The following is a 21,319-nucleotide window of genomic DNA, read 5'->3' on the forward strand; positions in this document are numbered from 1 at the left end:
ACGCTAAAATTAGCACAAGCGGGTGCCCGCTCCAAATAGGCAACTGGGCCACATTTGGCCCACCGACCATAGTTTGGCCACCCTTTGTATATATGCTAGTGACCAACTGTTGTATTGTCAAATTGCAAATTCATAAAAAGGTGCTCTAGATTGTAAGTTACGGCACTTTAATGCAGACATGTGTGTGCGATTATATCAAGGAGTTGTATTCTCTTTGTGATAGTCTTGATTTAGCTCCTGCTTGCAGCTGGAAACAGTGGATTTGATGAATGATGTGTACTCGCTTCACACAGAGAAGGATATAGAGCACTGCAAGGAGTTAAACCGGAAGCAGATTGAGATCAATGACCTACACGCAAAACTTACCAAGATTACTGCAGAAAACAAGCAGCTGCGTCACAGCATGGCACTTTTATTGGTCAGTTGCAGACGCATGCACTTTTGTTGCTTTTTCACTAGTGTATTTAGTTTTTTCTTTTTTCACAAGCGTTTTTATTGGTCGGTCACTAATATGTGCAGTTCCATTGTTCCTATGCTGCTGTATGCAGTTTCATTGGTTTATCACTAGCATATACATTTCTATTTGCCCCATCTGGTATATGTACCCTCTGCTCTGCCACTCTCTTCTACGTCACTCATTACTTGCTACTTTCATTCAGTTGCGATTATCAGTTAGTGAAATTTAACTTTACTTTAAGGCATATTTTGGGATTGTGTTTTCTTGATGAGCAGCCGTATTACAAAAGTTAGCCTTCCACGGTCTTATTGATTATTGTCTTTGCTTATATATCAAAACTTTTAGGCCACGGCAAAGAAAGAAATTGCTAGTCAAAAAAATTTGATTTTGACTTTAAGGAAGCAACTTGTCTCCACAGAAACATCAATGCACTCTACAAGGTTTGCCCCTCATTTACTCATCAACATGCTGTCTTTTCTAAATCTTTAGCCTGTTCTTGAGTGTTCTACAGCCATAATTCTTTTTTGCAGATATCATCAGCAATCATTTACTGCTCAGAAGTCTAGCGTGAGCATTGAGGCATCCTCATCATCACGCTGTGCTGACAGTCATTTCCTGAGCACACATGACCAGTCGAGCCTTCGCAAAGAAGAGCCAGTCAGGCCTGCATTGACATCTCCAACTACAGATCGTCTTTTTCAAAAACCTATCGGCAAGTCGAAATCATCCTGCATCACTGCTGGAGATGAAAAGGCTACAAATATTTCTTACCGTCGTCTTGCATCCCGGAAGCTTCCTATAAGACCACTAGAAACGCATCACAGAGAATCCAATGATTTGAAACACGAAGCTCATCGTTATTCCAGAACTTTTTCTAAAAACTCTAAGAATACCTCTGATATTCGGAACAGGATATCTTCCCAGACTAGTCTCGATAAAGCAAAAGAACATCTGAGACGGCGGCAGCAATGTGAAGTAAACACTATAGACGAAGATTATCTAAAAAAATATGGAAAGGAACGATTTGATAGGCTAATGTACCGGTCGGGTTGCCAACGCGGCTATGACAAAAGGATGGGACGTTTAAAAAATGAGTCAAAAGTTGACAAAACTAGAATCATAGCCGCTGCAACACACCCATCCTTGGGCATTCACCAAAGTCACCGAGAACTATATGGTAATAAAGCGCCACGCAAACATAGTGAACATAAGGTTACTTCCAAAGGTTGTCATGCAGTGAAGCATACATCGGCTTCAGTAAGTCATACGGGAGATGGAAACCTTAACAAGCTCTTGCAGTTGAGAGAATCTTTACTCGATGCGCTTCGAGATGACTCTAACTCGAGTGTTGAAGTAGATACTGCTACTGCCTCCAGTAACACAAGTACGCGCTATAGCAACTTGCCTAACAAGAGTGAGAGCAGTGTTAGTTTTAAAAGCACCGACAGTCTACCAGAGATGGTATTATGTGAGAAAGTTTCATCAAAAGGGGCCGTGATTGACACTCCTATGACTAGGTTTGCATCAAAAAAGCAAGAAACATGCGCTAGTACATCAGACAAAGATAGTATGTGTGTAAAAGATAATAGTAGTAACACACCAAGGGCTGCATCAAGTTCTCCCCGATCAGGCGATGACAAAAAACCTCCGACAGTAGCAGAAATCCAACAAGCTAATGCGACAATTTCATCTGCGGAGTCTGATGAGAATTGTCAAAATCTACTTGGGGAGACGACCAGTGCCCAGTTCTTTTCTTTGAGTGACTCTGTGATTCCCTTGAATAATAAAGATCAAACCACCAAAAGTTAGTAGACGCTCTAGTATTTTATACACTTTTACTACTCTGCTCTGTCATCATTCGTATTTATAAATTTCTACTCTACACTTTGGGTTAGTGTTTTATAATCTAATAACCGGTACATGATCTCTAGAGTTAATATTTTATGGTCTAATAACTGGTAATTAATCTCTAGAGTTAATATTTTATAGTCTAATAACTGGTACTTGATCTCTAGAGTTAATATTTTATAGTCAAATAATTGGTACTTGATCTCTATAGTTAATATTTTATAGTCTAATAACTGGTACTTGATCTCTAGAGTTAATATTTTATAGTCTAATAACTGGTACTTGATCTCTAGAATTAATATTTTATAGTCTAATTAATAACTGGTACTTGATCTCTAGAGTTAATATTTTATAGTCTAATAACTGGTACTTGATCTCAAGAGTTAATATTTTATAGTCTAATAACTGGTACTTAATCTCTAAGGTTAATATTTCATAGTCTAATAACTGGTACTTGATCTCTAGAATTAATATTTTATAGTCTAATAACCGGTACTTGATCTCTAGAATTAATATTTTATAGTCTAATTAATAACTGGTACTTGATCTCTAGAGTTAATATTTTATAGTCTAATAACTGGTACTTGATCTCAAGAGTTAATATTTTATAGTCTAATAACTGGTACTTGATCTCTAAGGTTAATATTTCATAGTCTAATAACTGGTACTTGATCTCTAGAATTAATATTTTATAGTCTAATAACCGGTACTTGATCTCCAGAATTAATATTTTATAGTCTAATTAATAACTGGTACTTGATCTCTAGAGTTAATATTTTATAGTCTAATAACTGGTACTTGATCTCAAGAGTTAATATTTTATAGTCTAATAACTGGTACTTGATCTCTAAGGTTAATATTTCATAGTCTAATAACTGGTAGTTGATCTCTAGAATTAATATTTTATAGTCTAATAACCGGTACTTGATCTCTAGAATTAATATTTTATAGTCTAATAGCTGGTACTTGATCTCTAGAGTTAATATCTTATAGTCTAATTACTGGTACTTGATCTCTAGAGTTAATATTTTATAGTCTAATAGCTGGTACTTGATCTCTAGAGTTAAAATCTTATAGTCTAATTACTGGTACTTGATCTCTAGAGTTAATATTTTATAGTCTAATAACTGGTACTTGATCTTTAGAGTTAATATTTTATAGTCTAATAACTGGTACTTGATCTCTAAGGTTAATATTTTATAGTCTAATAATTGGTACTTGATCTTTAAGGTTAATATTTTATAGTCTAATAATTGGTACTTGATCTCTAGAGTTAATATTTTATAGTCTAATTACTGGTACTTGATCTGTAGAGTTAATATTTTATAGTCTAATAACCGGTACTTGATCTCAAGAGTTAATATTTTATAGTCTAATAACTGGTACTTGGTCTCTAAGGTTAATATTTTATAGTCTAATAACTGGTACTTGATCTCTAGAGTTAATATTTTATAGTCTAATAACTGGTACTTGATCTCTAGAGTTAATATTTTATAGTCTAATAACTGGTACTTGATCTCTAAGGTTAATATTTTATAGTCTAATAATTGGTACTTGATCTTTAAGGTTAATATTTTATAGTCTAATAATTGGTACTTGATCTCTAGAGTTAATATTTTATAGTCTAATTACTGGTACTTGATCTCTAGAGTTAATATTTTATAGTCTAATAACCGGTACTTGATCTCAAGAGTTAATATTTTATAGTCTAATAACTGGTACTTGGTCTCTAAGGTTAATATTTTATAGTCTAATAACTGGTACTTGATCTCTAGAGTTAATATTTTATAGTCTAATAACTGGTACTTGATCTCTAGAGTTAATATTCTATTGTCTAATAACTGGTACTTGATCTCAAGAGTTAATATTTCATAGTCTAATAATTGGTACTTGATCTCTAGAGTTAATATTTTATAGTCTAATTGCTGGTACTTTATCTCTAGAGTTAATATTTTATAGTCTAATAACTGGTACTTGATCTCTAAGGTTAATATTTTATAGTCTAATAACTGGTACTTGATCTCTAGGGTTAATATTTTATAATCTAATAACTGGTACTTGATCTATAGGGTTAATATTTTATAGTCTAATAACCGGTACTTGATCTCTAGAGTTAATATTTTATAGTCTAATAACCGGTACTTGATCTCTAGAATTAATATTTTATAGTCTAATAACTAGTACTTGATCTCTAGGGTTAGTGTTTTATAGTCTAATAACTGGTACTTGATCTCTAGAGTTAATATGTTATAGTCTAATAACTGGTACTTGATCTCTAGGGTTAATTTTTTATAGTCTAAAAACTAGTTGGTTTCTAACAAGCAAAATATTTCCAGTCAAAGTCTTTTTGTGTAAGATAACGCTGTTAGTTTGAGCACGCTAATGTAGTATCAATGATATTACACTAATGGTAGAGTAAATCTATAAGTGGCTTACATACTTTATAGGAGATGGTATAATTCTTCAAAAGTTGCATCAGTTGTGAAGTGTAATCTTCACAGCCTTCTAACATTCTTTAAATATACAAATAATTAACACGCCTAATTTCTAGATCTGTACTAGCGCATTAAGATGGTTGTACATTTGAACTTACGAAAATATGATTTTCAAAGTGGGGTTTTTTGAAGACATTGCTACGAACATCGGCAGACAACTCACTTACATATCTGATTTGTTTACATACATTTTGCATCAGCCCAGTTCTAATGTCAGCTGCCAGACCTCGGCAAAACTATCGCTCAATTTGTGTTCCAAAAGTGCCGCATTTATCATTAAGATCAGCATCATTATAATGCATCATTAATCTATTGTGCATACTCCTAAGAATCTTCACGTTTATCGTCAAAATGGCTGCTTTTCCACAGCAAACCAAAGTTGTTTCGTGTGTTTTTTATGTCGGCCACAAAACACCAGTAAGCAGTTCCACACAGCAAGTGTTGCTGACCTTCACTCACTTTTATAGTGTATCACAGTGTTTTGAAAAAGACTTTCTGCGCTGCTACTTACAAAACTTTGAACAGTGCTCAACTCTTGCCTTAATTGTCGACGGCTCTAGGCATGACTCAGGTCGTAGGTTTCTGTTTCGTTGCCAGTAGTCTGACGAGCTTGTTGCCGCCGCTTGGGGCCCGACTTTAACTTTCAAATTCAATATGGAACACTCCATGGTAATGCAGAATAATGTTAAGCTTTTTATTTTTTTCTAATCTACTTGTAAGCACATGTCTTTTGAGCTAAAATGGTCATTGAGTTACAATAATGAATACATGAAAAAGGTGTAACCACAGTGAAATATGTCAATGAACCTCAACTATACGGCAACCCAAATCACTTATACTCTGCAGATAGGTTACCGATTGTTAGCGGTGCAACTCACAATTTACTGCTCGTCTATAAAACTTTCATAGCAAACAGTTTGTAAAATCATTTTCAAAGTCGCATAATATAAGCACCTGCCCTATCACTAATGCAAGCTGTTAATTTTTTATTTTCTATAGCAGACAATTCATCTCAGCCACAAAGTTCATTTCACAAAGATATTCAGGCCAATAAGAATGAAAGAATAATAAAATATTCACAAGCCGATACTACAATGAGGAAGATAGACGATGTCACTGAGATACCTTTAGAAGTTGTCGACCTTAACATTATAGACCCTAGGAGTCATCGGAGCACTTTCAGTAGCAGTGTAGTTGATTTGCTTGTGTTAGTTTGGACTGAAGAGTTAGTTGATGACAGCACAGCTATGCCAAAGTCTAACTCTTTAGAGAAGCCGGCTTTAGTTACAGATTCCACAGTGTTAAACATGGTTAGGAGGTCTCGGAACTCAATGTCATCAAATCAGCATCAATCAATCGCTCAAGAAGAAGGTAATAATACTGCCGCATCAACTGCATGTGAAAAAGTCATCTGTGAGACGAGGACAAAGGTATCCACAAGTAATAACAGCAACAGTGTTGATGGTAACATTATGAAAGAAGAGGCTGATACCAACTGTTTCCAGGCAGTTGCTATCAGCCTCTGCAGCTCATCTGCTTTATCTCGGAAAGGTGACTGCGCATTCACAAGAAGCTGTCCTGCCTTGAAACCGATGCAAGAGGATGAGATAATTAAGGAAGTGGTTGAAAACATCGTTCAAAATGTTCTTCAGGAAACCATTAAACTAAGCGGTGTTGAGTCCAAATCGGATACAGTTGATGCTTTCGCTAACGGTTCATTTGTCCGTCATATTCCAATCAGCAAGAAGTATAGAATACCGAAGAAAAGTTCAGCCACAATGTCATCAGATGAAGATCAAATGACACGACAGCAAAGGACAGCTGCTTCCTCACAAATACAGACAAATCCTTATGATAGTCAGCCCAATAGAACATCAAGGTTGTCAATACACCATCAGGTTGCCAACAAATGTGCATCTACCTCTAAAGATCCTGTTGAACATGATCTTAAAGGCTTTCCTAAACCTCTGCGTAACAGCTATGAGGTTGGAAAGCAGACCACACAGACTATCTGCAATGCAGACATAAGCCTTGGACCACACATGATAAATAACAGTAAGCCAGGAGTCAAAGTTTTGCTGGCTTCAACAGCGATCAGTAAGCTTGCCTCCAGCTCTGAATGTCATCTGGTTGAGAATTTTCAGTCCCACGCAGATGAGATAGCGTGTGATTCCAATAGCTGCAACGAATTGATGAGCAATCCAGACCTGCCAGCTGTTTCATTCTTTTCTTCTAATAAAGGTAAAATCTTTGTGAGACCATATTAGTCTAGCTGCTGAACAACACAGTTACCACGATTATCCCATGCATATCAGTCGTAATTCTTGCATGCTGCCCCATTATTCTGCAACATTAGTGTGACTTCCTTGTTGTTTATGTGAAAGCCAACTATAGTTTTGTATGCGCTTGCGATCTGACTGCTCTGTTGACCCATGAGAGTCAGTGGTAGCTTTTGGTACTTCTGTCGACACCTATTTCCTTTGACTCTACTAACTGTAGCTTGGGAGGTCACTCCTATATGCTGCTCTTCAGTCCCTAGTGATTATAAGTATATTATATAGTGTTTTTGTAAACATACATATTTTGATGATTTTACCATGCTGTATGCCTTTAAAATGTCCTGGTTGTTAGCTCTATGTTTTGCTCAAACATGTAGTTGGTTTGTTTGCTATACTAAAAACCAATTCAAGGTAGAATCGGAGACCTATTTGAAGAAGCATATATTTGTGACCGTCAGTTCTGATAGTGGTAATGGCAGCTGTAATTTAACTAGTTTTACTCCATCTGATGGTAAATTTGTAGATACAAACATGGCTTTACAGTCTGTAATGTCCTCACTCTATGGTTAATTATGTTTTCATACCTGTATAAGCTGCATGTTTCAAAAACAACCATTGTAGAACTTGAGGAATCAACCAAAGAGCATGGAAATCATTTGACCACCAAACCGCACATTCATTCAGAAAAAGAATTTTCAGAGAACAAAGGAAAGGACTATAGTAACTTACCCAGTGTGTCAGTGAGTAGTTTAGTTTCTAGTAAAAATCGAACTGCATCAGCGTATGAAGTGCTCACAGATGAATTGCTAGATCCCCAAAACTCAACGAGCGATTTCTCATTGGGATCAGCAGAGGAGCTCACAGAGAGTCCGCCTTTTAGCCCAGAACATACTGTCATATCATATGATAGGAAAAGATCAGCAGCTACGCAGGTAATTGCTAGTGGAAACATAGAGCAACAAAAGTTTTGTCACGAAAAGGTTAAAAATTGTTCACCCACTGAAGGAAAGTTGAACCACAACCTTCCTCAAAAAAATAGGACAGAACCCAGCTCACCAGACACAAAAAAGTGTCAACAGAGATCATGTCATAGTAGAAAGCCAAAAAAGCACCAATCAGTTCAAGGGAGAGGTCTAATAGATGGCATATCGAGTGATGTTAAACAACCTTTTCAAACTACCCCAAAGGGCCAGTCATATGATAAATGTTCTTCAGCAGAACATTTGTTGTGTCATACCAAAAAGCGATCTCAAAGCAAAGACAAGCATATTGAAAACGAGTCACAGCATAGGAGCGTGTCCAAAGAGAGTCAATCATCACGAGGAAGTTTAGTACAATACCGATCACACAAGACCAGAAAGTCTTCGGAGCACCATTCATCTGAAGAAAAGAAATATATTAAAAATGATTCACTAGTTAGCAGAGAAAAGTTGGTAGAGCATCGCTCGCATGGTAAGACATCAGCAATAAACCAGTTACGTGATTATAGAAACTGTAAAAAGCAGACATCTGAAAGATTTTTCTTAGGAAGTAAAGCATCTTCATCACGCCTGTCTCATGATAGCATCAAGTCTCAAAAAAGTTTGTTGCTTAGCAGAAGGAAGACTGTAGATCAGCGATCACCAAATGAATCTATTTATCATGAGAGCTGGTCACAAAATAAATGGTTAGACGTCAAGAGGAAATCTCATGATGAGAGGAAGTTTGACAGAGGTCATTCACGCAGTAGCAGGTCATTCTTAAAGGATCGGTATAAAACACCTGCTAAACAGCAATCACTCAGTAGGCTGCAGCATTTCGAGAATCAAGCATTCGCCACGAGGAAGTCTCCAGGAGGAGAGTCGTACATGATGGAAAATCAACCAAGAGATAAGGCCTTTGTTGAGGACATAACAGAGGGCAGCCGTTCTTCGTTGAAAAAGTTTCACCGGAGTAGGGAATCACAAGAAAGTGAACTGTTTCATAATGGCCATTCATATGAGGGAGAACGGTCTTCTAAGAGCGAGGCACGTGATAAAGGACAGTCTCTCAAGAGTCATTTAAGAGAGATTGGTCATAAGGATCGACCGCAAAAAGAAGGCACAACTGTGCAAGGGCAATCACAAGATGGCAGGACGTCTTTGGGTCACCCATCATTTGACTCTTGTTTGATTTCTGACCACCATGCTCGAACGAAAATATCTAGGCACCAATCTGAAGGCTATGGAGAAAAGGTTTCAGCAATGGACGATGCTAGCAAGACTAGAAATAAACTTTATGAAAAGCATAGATATCCTTCTCACCTCAAAGAGAAGTTGTTGCGCCGTGAGGGTGTATACTCTGAGAAGAAGGAAGACCATGGACGACTCAAAAACTGTTCTGACCATCTTCTGAAGGAGAGGAGAGGAAAAAGAAAGCTATTTGATAGTGGTTCAGATGATGGCACCAAAGGTGTATTAAAACGTTGCAGAAGGGCTAATCCTAGTCATGACAAGCTATTGCAAGAAGATTTACAGTCAAGTAGAAGGCGAGTATTTTATGATCCTGCCCAGAAATTTTAAACATTTTTGTCCTTTTGCCATGGCACACACCAACACTTAGTCGTTTGGTAGATGCAAAGTATTAACTCAATGTAACTGCCTATGACTTGAAAGCAAGCAGTGTTTGGCTCTCGAATTTAACTCATTCATGTGCTTTCTTTCTTTAGGTGTAAAACACTAGCTAGTTTTCTTGTGAAGACTGCAAGTGTCAGCAGTCTAATTTCAATTTTGTTAAGCTGGTGTCTGACTACTAGTAATAGTGTCTGTGATAATGTTCGAGACAGGAACGGGCGAGTTCCGTCTTTATCTAGGATCTAGCCTACAGTACTATAATCTGACTGTTTCTGCTCTTTGTAAATTAATGCATGTGTTTCGTGTTTAGGATTTCAAAGGAGTGTCGGAGAGACTATGTGACTGCTCCAGAGGTTTGTTTTACCCACCGAACTTGGCCTATTCTTTATGATTATTGCTGATAAACAGCTGTTTGAGCTTACTGCTGTGTTGTGAGCTCCATCTTTTCACAATTTGTCAGTCCAGAGGTACGAACATTTGCTATATTTACAGCAATCAAATATGAAAAGACCAGTAGTAGATAGCTTCGCTGGAAGAACTGAAAGCAACATCTCTGGCTGCCAACAACTTGGTGAGCCATTGTTATTGCTTCAAGTAAATTTGCTAAAAGTTTGTTGCACTCATGCTAGCAACTTCATAGCAATTGTATAGTTTCAACTAACATCAAGGTTCAGTGTTTGCCCTCCTTTAGTTTGTTTGTTGTGTTAAAGGATCTACTTAAGCATTGTTATTTAGCAAAAAGTTACTCTCAACTGGTCTAAAAGGCTTCAAATTTGTGGATTTTTCAGCTATTTGACCCTTGAGTACTATTAATTGTCTTGTATCTGATGAAGCACCTGGGTAATGGGTGCGTCACATTATACAAGTGTTTGCTTGGAATGCATTTCCTTGCAGAATCGATTGAAGAATTTGAGAAATCAACTGCAACATCTACGGTAGAAGGTGGTTTGGTGCTAGAAGAGGGCGAACTTGTATCATCTGATGAGGAAAGATCAAAGACACCATCAGAAAAATCATTTCAAAGGTCTAAATCAAGAGGCCCTCACTCTAAATCTCCACGATCACAGTCTAACTCAGACAAGTCAAAATCAACTGTTGTCAGGTATGACAAGATGGCTGTCTGTTCTCATTGAAAAGGGAATACTAAAAGTTCTCTAGAGTTTTGAGCGCATTTCCACTAGCATTGGGGCATTTTTTTAAACAGAGTGGATGTCATATTTTCAAAGTGAACACATTAAAAGCTACGAACACCTTGAACACATTCATGAACACGTTAAAAGTTACGAACGCATTAATTCGTTAAAACCTCTATGAACACATTAAAAACTCAAGGAATCTCTGTAGGTGCATAATTGTTACGAATATGGTGTATCAAGCCAATTCGATACACCTGCAATAAATAAAATTAGATGCAGGTATCTACTGGTTCATGAATTGTCATAGATCGTATCTATTGTGCTACTAGATTTTCATACATTATAATCCTTATAATCTATATATGTAATTGTTATATCCTTCTTGCCAAGCTTTGTTCTATTATTCCTTTAACAGCGTCTGTAAGAGATGATTCTTCGCTTTCTAATATCCGCTACATTGTGTAGCATTCCACTATTACAACAACGCATCTTTCTCTCATATATTGGGAGTTGTCCTATAGTAAGGACAACTCCTATTATCATTAGTTTTATGCAAAAATATTCTAAACCAAATTATATAAGATTTCTGATAATTGTAAGTGTAAACAAAGTGCTGCGAGTTCGACTAGACACCTGCCTGCACTTGTATGTAGATGTTAAAAATGTCTAGCAGCTCAAGTTTGAATTCTCAGCTACTCTTCAATTGTACAATTATTTGGCTGTGTAACCCATGACAGTTGTCTGATTTAGACCTTGTTTTAAGGAGTTGTCCTCTCGACTATCTTTTCATCAACAGAATTTGTTTTAACGTGCAACCAAAATAGTTTCTATAAAATTATCAGAACTCAGAATTTTTGTCTACAGTTCATCTACATGAAACTCTAAATTGGCTTATAATTTGGCAATAACTATGAGTATATATAATTATGCAAACAACTTAGTACTCTCTGCCTCTTTTATGTACATATAACTTGGTACTCTCTGCTCTTATATGCACATATAACTTGGTACTCTCTGCCTCTCTTATGTATATATAACTCAGTACTCTCTGCCTCTTATATGTATATATAACTTGGTACTCTCTGCCTCTTATATGTATATATAACTTGGTACTCTCTGCCTCTTATATGTACATATAACTTGGTACTCTCTGCCTCTTATATGTATATATAACTTGGTACTCTCTACCTTTTATATGTATATATAACTTGGTACTCTCTGCCTCTTATATGTATATATAACTTGGTACTCTCTGCCTCTTATATGTACATATAACTTGGTACTATCTGCCACTTATATGTACATATAACTTGATACTCTCTGCCTCTTCTATGTACATATAACTTGGTACTCTCTGCCTCTTTTATGTATATATAACTCTGTACTCTCTGCCTCTTATATGCACATATAACTTGGTACTCTCTGCCTCTTATATGTATATATAACTTGGTACTCTCTGCCTCTTATATGTACATATAACTTTGTACTCTCTGCCTCTTATATGTATATATAACTTGGTACTCTCTGCCTTTTATATGTACATATAACTTTGTATTCTTTGCCTCTTATATGTACATATAACTTTGTACTCTTTGCCAGTTATAGGTAGATATAACTTTGCACGCACTTTCTATTAACTTTGTAGTCTTTGCTTCTTATATACATGTGTAATATTGTACATTTTGATAACTACAACTTCTTAAATCGCCTGCTCATTTGTAGTACAATACTTTGGAGTTATGACTCCTTGACTTGTTATGGAGCATAATTCTTAATCATATTTTGTTCAGTTTTATTTGGTTCGCAATTGTCATGAGGTTTGTTTTTCGTTCATTACAAATAGCATAGTTTTCCAAGATTTTGTTCTAAACATGATGAGTAGTCATCAGAAACATGAGAAATTTTACACAAAGACTAAAGAAACCGTGCTTATGGACGGCATATGAGAGATAAATATGGCAACACTGGGATATAATGGATATATCGAGAATGAAAGAGCATCTCGGCTTCAGCAAAATTGTCATATCACCAAACAACTTTCATAGGCCAATTAATACAGTATTATCACTGCTAGAAACAGAGCATTCATCATGAATGCTCAATAGATATGCATAGAGAAAACCTCTTCAGTCTCTGGGTGCGTCAAAATTGTCTGTGAAAATGTTATTAGCCCCCATCTTTAACTTCTTTTTAGCACTCAGAATTCTTAATGGAACTCAAACCAGTATGAAAGTTTTAAGGTGAAGGAAACTCGCATTTAGCCGATCCTCATGTATATTTACATATATGTTTGCAGTGCTTCCTATGTACAAACTGTTCAAAACTCGCTCTCTAATCTGGCTGTACACGTAACAGAGGTGACTTACATACTACATTTATAGACTTGATAAGATGGTGTTAGTAGAGACAATCCATTCTTTTCAATAAATTTATGATATTTTTGCATTGCTTAAGGTCTAAGTATCGGACAGAAGAAAGCAGACGGAGACCGTGAAGGCGTCGGAACCACTCAAACCACCCAGACCGTTACTCGAAATGCAGGTATTGAGTTTTTAAGTTACTATTGTAGGTCACCTCTTTAAAGCAGCCCCATCTGATCGTAAAAGATTTGTTTATAGGTCAAGTTATGATTGTAAGTCAGGCCCATCATGGTGCATAGACCTAGCAGTGTGTATCTATTCAACTTTGATACTCGCTGGTCATAGACTTCAACATCTGTTCCTGCGTTATCTTGACCGACTCGCTCTAGACTTGATAGCTTACTCATAGCTTGGTAAGGGCCATCTACTAACAATCTTGTGCTCACGCTTATTAAGCTTTGGATGGTGAAAGCCCTAAGTTTTGACTCGTATCACATGGCTATACACATTCTACAGCAGTAAATATTTACTACTTTGCTGAAATTTTAAAAATGTGTAAAAGTTGAACAATCTATATATAAATCTAAGTGCTTGTCTGTCGTCATTCATATGTCTAGTTTATAGCGGTTGGTTAAAATACTTATGCTTGTAGCTGTTGAACTACTAGAAGCCTGCTTGAACTACTAAAAGAAAAATATGTGCCCATTCTTTCCCAAAAATAACGCTTGCAGTTCGATTCGCCGTGAGAGGTCATCATGCGTAGCGATTATAAGTACAATTATTCCGAACCATGGAAAAGTGGCTGCATGTTTAGGAGGTAGTGCGCTTAGCTCAACATCCGTGCATCTGAATGTACGAGGTACGATCTTTTTTTTTAATGCCCGGACGGAAGGACGGACACTGCTCTTATTATAGTCAAGATTTAGACTAGCTTAAGTTACTCAAATTCATCGGATAAAGAAACTTAGCCAATAGCAACTACACTATCTGCCATGGTTTACAAGCTGTTTTAAATCTTGAGCGAATGTGTTTAGCATAAAAAAAACAAATGTTTTTCAACAATCTGTTCTAGCAATACCTCGAACTTTCAAATATTTGAATTATGCATTGGCTGGCCACACAGAAATAAACAAACACCTTCATTTAAAAGTTATAATAGTAGATGTTGTATATGTTGATTAAAAATTTATTTTTTGTGCAAAAATCTTTTTATTACTTGTGCAATGCCACGCATTCGGTTAGTTAAACCATAAAGACATTCGAGTGTGGCAAATAACTAACTACTCTATCACTGTATTCTCAAAGTCCTACCATTCGTTATTGCGTATTTGTTATATATAATTAGTTATTTATTGTGCTCTTAATTACTTTGATATAACAAATGTTTCATCGCAATCTCTTCTCCGGCTAGTCATCTAACATCGCCAGCTGGCTCAACCACTCATTAGGAGTTGTGTCCTCAGCCACATGCGCGCCGTAGCATCTCTTGCAGCGGTGTAGTTATAATACACACACCCAACAATTGTTCTAACTACTCTATTGTGAGCATCGCTGACTCATAGACACAGTCAGCTCGGTGCAGTTCTATTGACAATCAAGCAGTAAATAGGCAGCTCGTATCTATGAACACCCCTCCCTCTCCTCTCGTCCGCATCAGCCCACTCCTTTTCTCTTTCTCTCACTCATCTCGGGTAAAAGCCTCTAGCAATGGTGCAGATTATCTGAGATAATCTTGCGTGTTAATCTTTTGCATGATTAATGCTGATGTCATTCTGCATTCGTAGCACGAGGTCCTGACTCTTTTAACCACAGAATCCAAGCTCGGCCTCTGGCCGGATCTATATGGTGAGAAAGTTGCGAGCAGGTGTCAGGCAAAGTCATAATTCTTCCTCCAGCAGTCTACATTCATACTCATATGCTATGTTGATATATTGCTTTTTAATATGTATATCATAATATTATCTATGTTGTAATAAACATGATGGTTATATGAGCATAGTTTCCATGTCTCCGTTCTCAATTCCATCTGATTCTCAAAGTATCTCATCAAAAAAGGATGTTGTGTAGCTAACATTCATCGTCTTCTGACGTGTAACACTCTGTTATTGCCACTCCAAGCCCCGGAAGTCTTTCATATGGAGTATTTTATCATTCTTTACTTAGCCCCGCGATGGAGGCACCTAGATACACTAAAGTAAACACTATGCAGAATGTATCTGTTTGTAAAACCTGCTGCCAGTTGGTGTTTGTTGTAAACAACATTCATGCTCGACTAGTAAAATGTAATGTCTCCACAGCTATGCTGCCTTGATTGTGTTTTCTCTCCGTTAGATTATCATCAAGAACGACTTTGCAGAACTAAAATAGTTTTATTACGTATTAATGTGGGGCATTAGTTCGAGCGAGGGGCTCATTCAGTCATGTAATGGAGCCCTTATGGCCTTTGCTGCCTTTTCAGCGGAACGATGTTATAACCTTTATTTTTTATCAGCACTCCTGCTGACAGACGCTACTGAGCACTGCTGTCTGCCCGAGTACATACACCCTCTACGGGGCAACGTATATGCTTGTCTCTAAAGTTTTATTTCTCCGCTGACCTTGCTCAGGGTGTGGCGCTTTAGGAGTATACCTAAATTGTTAAGTGATGAAGAGACACTACAAAGAAACAATAAGGGCTTTGGGTAAAATAGAGCTCGTTGCTATATAAAACCTGGTTCCCATATATGTCGCAAAGCACCGGCGACAGCACCTCAGGCTGTTAACGGTGAAATGGGAACCTACGCGCCGGGGACCGCCGGTAGTTGCCGGCGGCATCGCAATAGTTTAGCGCTGTTCAAATTTCACAAAAGGCCGCTGGCAAAACCTTCCCGAAATGCACTGTACGGGTGAAGGTCACCATTATAACAACGGCATGGCTAGCGAACATTTTATTTGATCACTCGATTATGTTTAGCGATGCAGCTTATATGTGAACATATGCCGCCGAGCCTAATGTCGCAAACGTTTTGCCGCGCAAGTTACCGCTGGAGTATCGCAATCGATATGGGAACCAGGCTTAAGAGATCCGTAGGATCATTTCTTACATGCGCTGCCACAACGGCAGGAAGGCATTCACCGCTCTACTTGTCCTTGACATACCTCAGTCTTCAAATTATAGGCTTATAATTTGCTGCTGACTACTGGTGCTTCTCACTTTATATGAAGCCAGTCGCCGCGGCTTTTCAACTGCGACTCAAAGTGACGAATCTATTAATAGAATAGAAACATTATTATACCATAATATAAACATAATATAAACATCACTTGACTGTTTTGTCACCAGCTCACTCGATAGCTCCTGATGTCTTTTCATTGTTTGGCATGTGGCGCTATACTTGACTTTGCTGCTGACTACTAATGCCAATCAAATATCTACATACAAGCATTTTGTGTCTGAGTATTTTAGCACAATAATAGACATTTAGCAGGCACAAATATCTGTTAAATATCTAGTTGTGTTTAGAGCAACAGCAACCCGTTTCTCACTCCCATCATCTATAAATGAACAAATATCCTTCTTATATCATTATCGCTGCTCAAGCCCCTGTCATAGACATTTATTGTAGGACTAACTATATCATCAGTTCTCCGGATATGACCTCATTGAAAATGGCTCATCTCTCGTGGAGCAATCGGATAGATTGCTGTGGTCAGCACACAATAAGAAGGTAAATAGAATAGTAGTTGCAACTGGCACTGGTACACCTAATGTATATCTGCAGAATGTCAAAATACATCTACAGTTAGTCGCTTAAATCCTTGAGATTTTTTCCATGAAATCAAAATTAAATTGAGCTTTTGTGATAACTCGGGTTTTTGATAGAGTACGAGGCGGTAACAGTGAAAAGAAAAAAACTCGGCATTTATTGTCTTAACAACAGCACAAATGTGTGCAATTTCCATGACGGTTAGACAATTGGTCATGCACCCACTATTTCCATTAGTTTATGCAGTTCTAGTATGACATCAATGTTAAATTAAGCTTTTTGTTTTTGTCTTTTCTTTTGATACTTCGTTCCTAATAAAAAAGTGTGCCAAGAATACGGGAACTTGACTGCTGGCAGCAGGTCAAATGGCAAGAAGTTCTTTCAGTTTATCGACTCAATTTATATCTGTTATTTGTTTCACAAAAAACTTTTTTTTTAAATGTTTGAAACAAATTATACTTTGAATATTATACATATAATTAAATATAGTTTCAGTTCTAGCTAAGTAAAAAGAAAACTAACTAACAGATAATTGTAAATGCACTGAATTATACTCAACATCCAATAATTTTGGCATGTTAACTCCCTTCTATGCTGGCTATTTCATTTCATACTTTTATTTCTACATCAGTGATAAACCTAGTGTTAAATAGTGATAAAATGGAATATTTTTATTTTTTCGACTCAAATGTTATCTGACAAGATGAGGTCTCACTCATAATTCATGCAACCGCAGAAGTAATTAGTAAGAGATAAGCTTGTATAACACAAACAAATGTAAGGATAACCTTGGCTAATCTATGTGACTTTTCTTAAGATTGCAGAGATCTTTAAAGTAGTATTACATCCGGAGATTTCTAGCTGATTTCTAGATTTCTTGCTTGTTCCTCGCCAACGGGTTAGTTTTAATAACTCCGATCAGTCTCCTCGTAAATTTGAGATGTCACTGCAGCTCGCTTGAAACGTGATCAAAATGCTTCAGTGAGTAAAATCGCAGAGGAGGTAAAGATTTTAACTGCTTTGCTGCATTTTGTACCACTACATAGAAATACGGAGCTATCTAGCCTGTGACCTTTTATTTAAGTACATTTGAAAATTGAATTTATCGTCGAAGTGGTAGATTGTCTTTGTTACATCACATAATCTCTAGTATTCGTTGAGAGATATCGATCACACTTCTTGTTAAATTACCAACTTTGGCTATAGTTGTAGTTATGCAATGCTTACATAGACGTTGAGCTATATATTTTGTTGAGAGCGGACGAGTTGCTTATAGGAGTCAGAAGCTCTAAAAAGTCTGACATTAGATGTTCCTCCAGATGGAATAGAAGGGCTTTCATTTAGGCTTGAATATCTTTACTAAGTATTGGACAGAGCTAGAATTTTTATTCTAGGACGCTTGAAAAGGAACGAGTAAGCTGAAATGCACTCAACAAGGAGAACATTCCATTAGCTTGACAATTAGAATAATCCTGAATAACTCCTTGGAAGGTACTAATGAAAATTGCTCCAGAAAATTAGAACAAAGTTTTTCTGTAGTAATTCTCCCTATTCTGCTCGGTCGTTAATGATAATTCGCTAAACAATGGGATGTCCGGACATGACACAGGCAAGCAGGTGCTTCTTCATGAAACAAACAGGAGCGAACAACAACAAGAAATGAGAAGCTTATTTAGTTCGTAAATGACTCGAGGTTGTGTCAACAGAGCCCTGATTGCCTAACAAGTTCGCTCGCAACAAGCAGTTTTGAATATTGATCAGTCTTACCTGACCTCTAGTCTCCAACGTCCCATCTACTTTTCACCTTGATGAATTGTTAATATTTGCATGTCGTCTCTTCGTGTCGGAAATATTCCAATTGTTATCTGTAGTCTACTCAGCCTTGTATCTATTGAGGCAATTTAAATTTAGTAATTTTCTCATAAAAATCGCGGAGCCATCACTTTACAAACAAGAGTGGTAAGTACTGTCTCCCGCTGATGACCATGAGCAAAAGATTTGGCTAGATGACCCGCTCATAAAGATGTGTGGTTGTTTGTTGGCACGACAACATGTAAGGAAACATGTTTTAGATGGAAGCACTAGCTGTGAAAAAAGGCTGCTTGGCCCAGAAGTCCTCAATGTCACTTTATTATGAGCTCAGTGGCTTATGACCTGAGGAAAGTTGTTTTAAATTAAATTGAGTTAATTTAATTTTCTCAGTTCTGATCATCTATGAGCCGGGCATGGACATCGACTAGAATAGTCTGCAGGCAATTTTACAGAGCAGAAATTTCAAGTGATTAGCCATTGAAGAAAGTTTATAGAATACTCGAATGGAGGTAATTAGCGTAGCCGGTGAGCCATTAGTGAAATCTTTAGACAAGATCTATCCTGCACTTTAACAACAAAACAATTTGAAGATTCAGCAAAAGAAATTAACTACGTAATTCTACTGATTAAATGTGAAATTAGTTAGCAGGTGGATTACCTGTCTTGCCTGGCTAATTAATAGATGCCGTTGTAGTTGGGTGCAGCGCATCTACTGAGGCTGACTACTTGACTCGGTTGGCCCGATGTACCAGTTGCTAGAGATGATCAGCTCCAACTCATCACTGCATGCAACTGCTTTCGTAACTTATCATCTTATGAGTTGTCCATTTTATTTTGCTCATGCTGTTTAAGCAATGGTATGCTGAAACATCGTAAATGAGTCCTGAGAAGAGAGTGTAAGAGTGAGACAGCCGGACTGCATTATATATCCTCAATAACTGATGGAACTACAAGGAGACAACCAACTCAAGCCACACAGTTTTCAACTCAGTATTCAAATTGAAAAACTTTATTTGAAGATCACTTTTACATTCATTTTTATTTAAATAAAGCAAAATATTTCCATCTCAACTAATCCGGTAGTTTCTGTATATTAGAAAGTCGTGTGTAGTTTTCCAGACAGACGCTCAAAGTTTGTCAAATGCTAAAAACAACCATTTGACATGACCCTAAGTCATACATAATTTGGTCATATATAATCATATTGAAATACTTGGTGATAATTTATAATCACTGTAATAATCATTTCTTCAAATGATAAGCATAATTTTTAGAATTTTAATATTACAGACTGCTATATGTAATAATTGGAAACAAAAATGTTAACACAACTGCAGCTCATATTCAAGTACTATTCATAGTTGGGTACAGTTGATAGTCGGGTACAGTTGATAGTCGGGTACAGTTCATAGTCGAGTACAGTCCATAGTCGGGTACAGTTCATAGTCTATAGTCATAGTCTATAGTCGGGTACAGTTCATTGTCGAGTACAGTTCATGTTCGGGTACAGTTCAAAATGGAAAGTCCATTTTCAGAAGGAAATTTCTTGTACTAGCTTTTAAAGAACTCTACTCCACTTTATTCTTGTTTTCAATAATTTAAAGTCTTCCATATCAGCTCGACCACGTTATACTAGTGTATAACTGCAGGATAATACTGCATTCGGCTGTTTTCATTGTAAACTACGCCCATGCACCATCTGGGCATTGTGTTGCCTTAGTCCATTATTGGTCGAATTAGAACGACTTGTATGGTTTATAAAAATGCCTTGTGTGTGCCTTTCCCAAGGGATTACGTCTCTTCTCTTTGTTAACAATAGGTCTATTTTTTAACTGACACACTGAATCTCTCGGACACGTTGATGGAGTTCATCTTGTTTAGAGCAAACAGGCTGTTCCCTCGAATCGTGTCTAAAACTTACACAGCCTTCTTTCGCTATACCTCTTAGCTGATAGCTATTTTATTTAGAAAATGCTCATATAGTATGCTCGCGCATAGAGGCCTGCTAAGATAGTGCATGCCATAGAGCACTGTATCGCAAAGGTTGTATGCAGCTCATGGGCCTAATTATACAAATAGGATTTAAGTATTGCATTCTTGGGCACCTTCTGAGTGATGTCACCTTCTTGGGCACCTTCCCAGCCTGGCAACCTCTCTCTCGTCTTTCTCTGTTGGCTTCTTTCGCACTCTTTCTCTGGAAACCTCTCTCTCTCTCTTTTCTGTGTTGGTTTCTTTCTCTTTCTCTGGGCAACCAATCTTCTCTTGTTGTAGTCAACTCTCGACCATCTATGTCCACCTCTCTTCTTCTCTGACAAGGAAATCCCTACTTCTCTGGCAATCTTTTTCTTCATCTTTAACGGCTTTCACCCCTTTATGTTGACAATTCTCTTCCTCTTTTGGAGACCATTCGCTTGCTTCCGCGGTGAGCTCTCCCTCTCTACCCGCTGTGGCAATTTTTCTGTCTCGTCTGTGGCAGGTTCTCCCTCTCTTTTTGGCAACCTCTCTTCTCATTCCACCAATGTCCTTTCTCATAAAAACTTCTTCCAAGTACTTCATTGCATCCATTCTGGCTCTCTAAACAATTATATTTCCTTC

General features: G+C 37.2%; 1 protein-coding gene across 1 annotated transcript; it reads left to right on the top strand.

Annotated features, from left to right (window-relative positions):
- The first annotated feature begins 6,047 nt into the window (after positions 1 to 6,047).
- Positions 6,048 to 15,112, top strand: LOC137400746 (serine/arginine repetitive matrix protein 5-like). The gene is made up of 7 exons (XM_068087082.1): positions 6,048 to 7,041; positions 7,701 to 9,585; positions 9,981 to 10,023; positions 10,163 to 10,241; positions 10,565 to 10,772; positions 13,261 to 13,347; positions 14,951 to 15,112. Exons 1-6 carry the CDS (start codon positions 6,048 to 6,050, stop codon positions 13,298 to 13,300), a joined length of 3,249 nt encoding a protein of 1,082 aa, XP_067943183.1. The 3' UTR covers positions 13,301 to 13,347; positions 14,951 to 15,112.
- Positions 15,113 to 21,319: the final 6,207 nt, after the last annotated feature.

The sequence above is a fragment of the Watersipora subatra genome, chromosome 7 (assembly GCF_963576615.1).
Source record: "Watersipora subatra chromosome 7, tzWatSuba1.1, whole genome shotgun sequence".
Classification (NCBI taxonomy): domain Eukaryota; kingdom Metazoa; phylum Bryozoa; class Gymnolaemata; order Cheilostomatida; family Watersiporidae; genus Watersipora; species Watersipora subatra.

Coding starts and splice junctions, on each gene's coding strand:
- LOC137400746 (XM_068087082.1), top strand. CDS start 6,048: ATGCCAAAGTCTAACTCTTTAGAGAAGCCGGCTTTAGTTACAGATTCC. Junction 7,042..7,700: donor ATTCTTTTCTTCTAATAAAG/GTAAAATCTTTG, acceptor CAACCATTGTAG/AACTTGAGGAATCAACCAAA. Junction 10,242..10,564: donor CTCTGGCTGCCAACAACTTG/GTGAGCCATTGT, acceptor ATTTCCTTGCAG/AATCGATTGAAGAATTTGAG.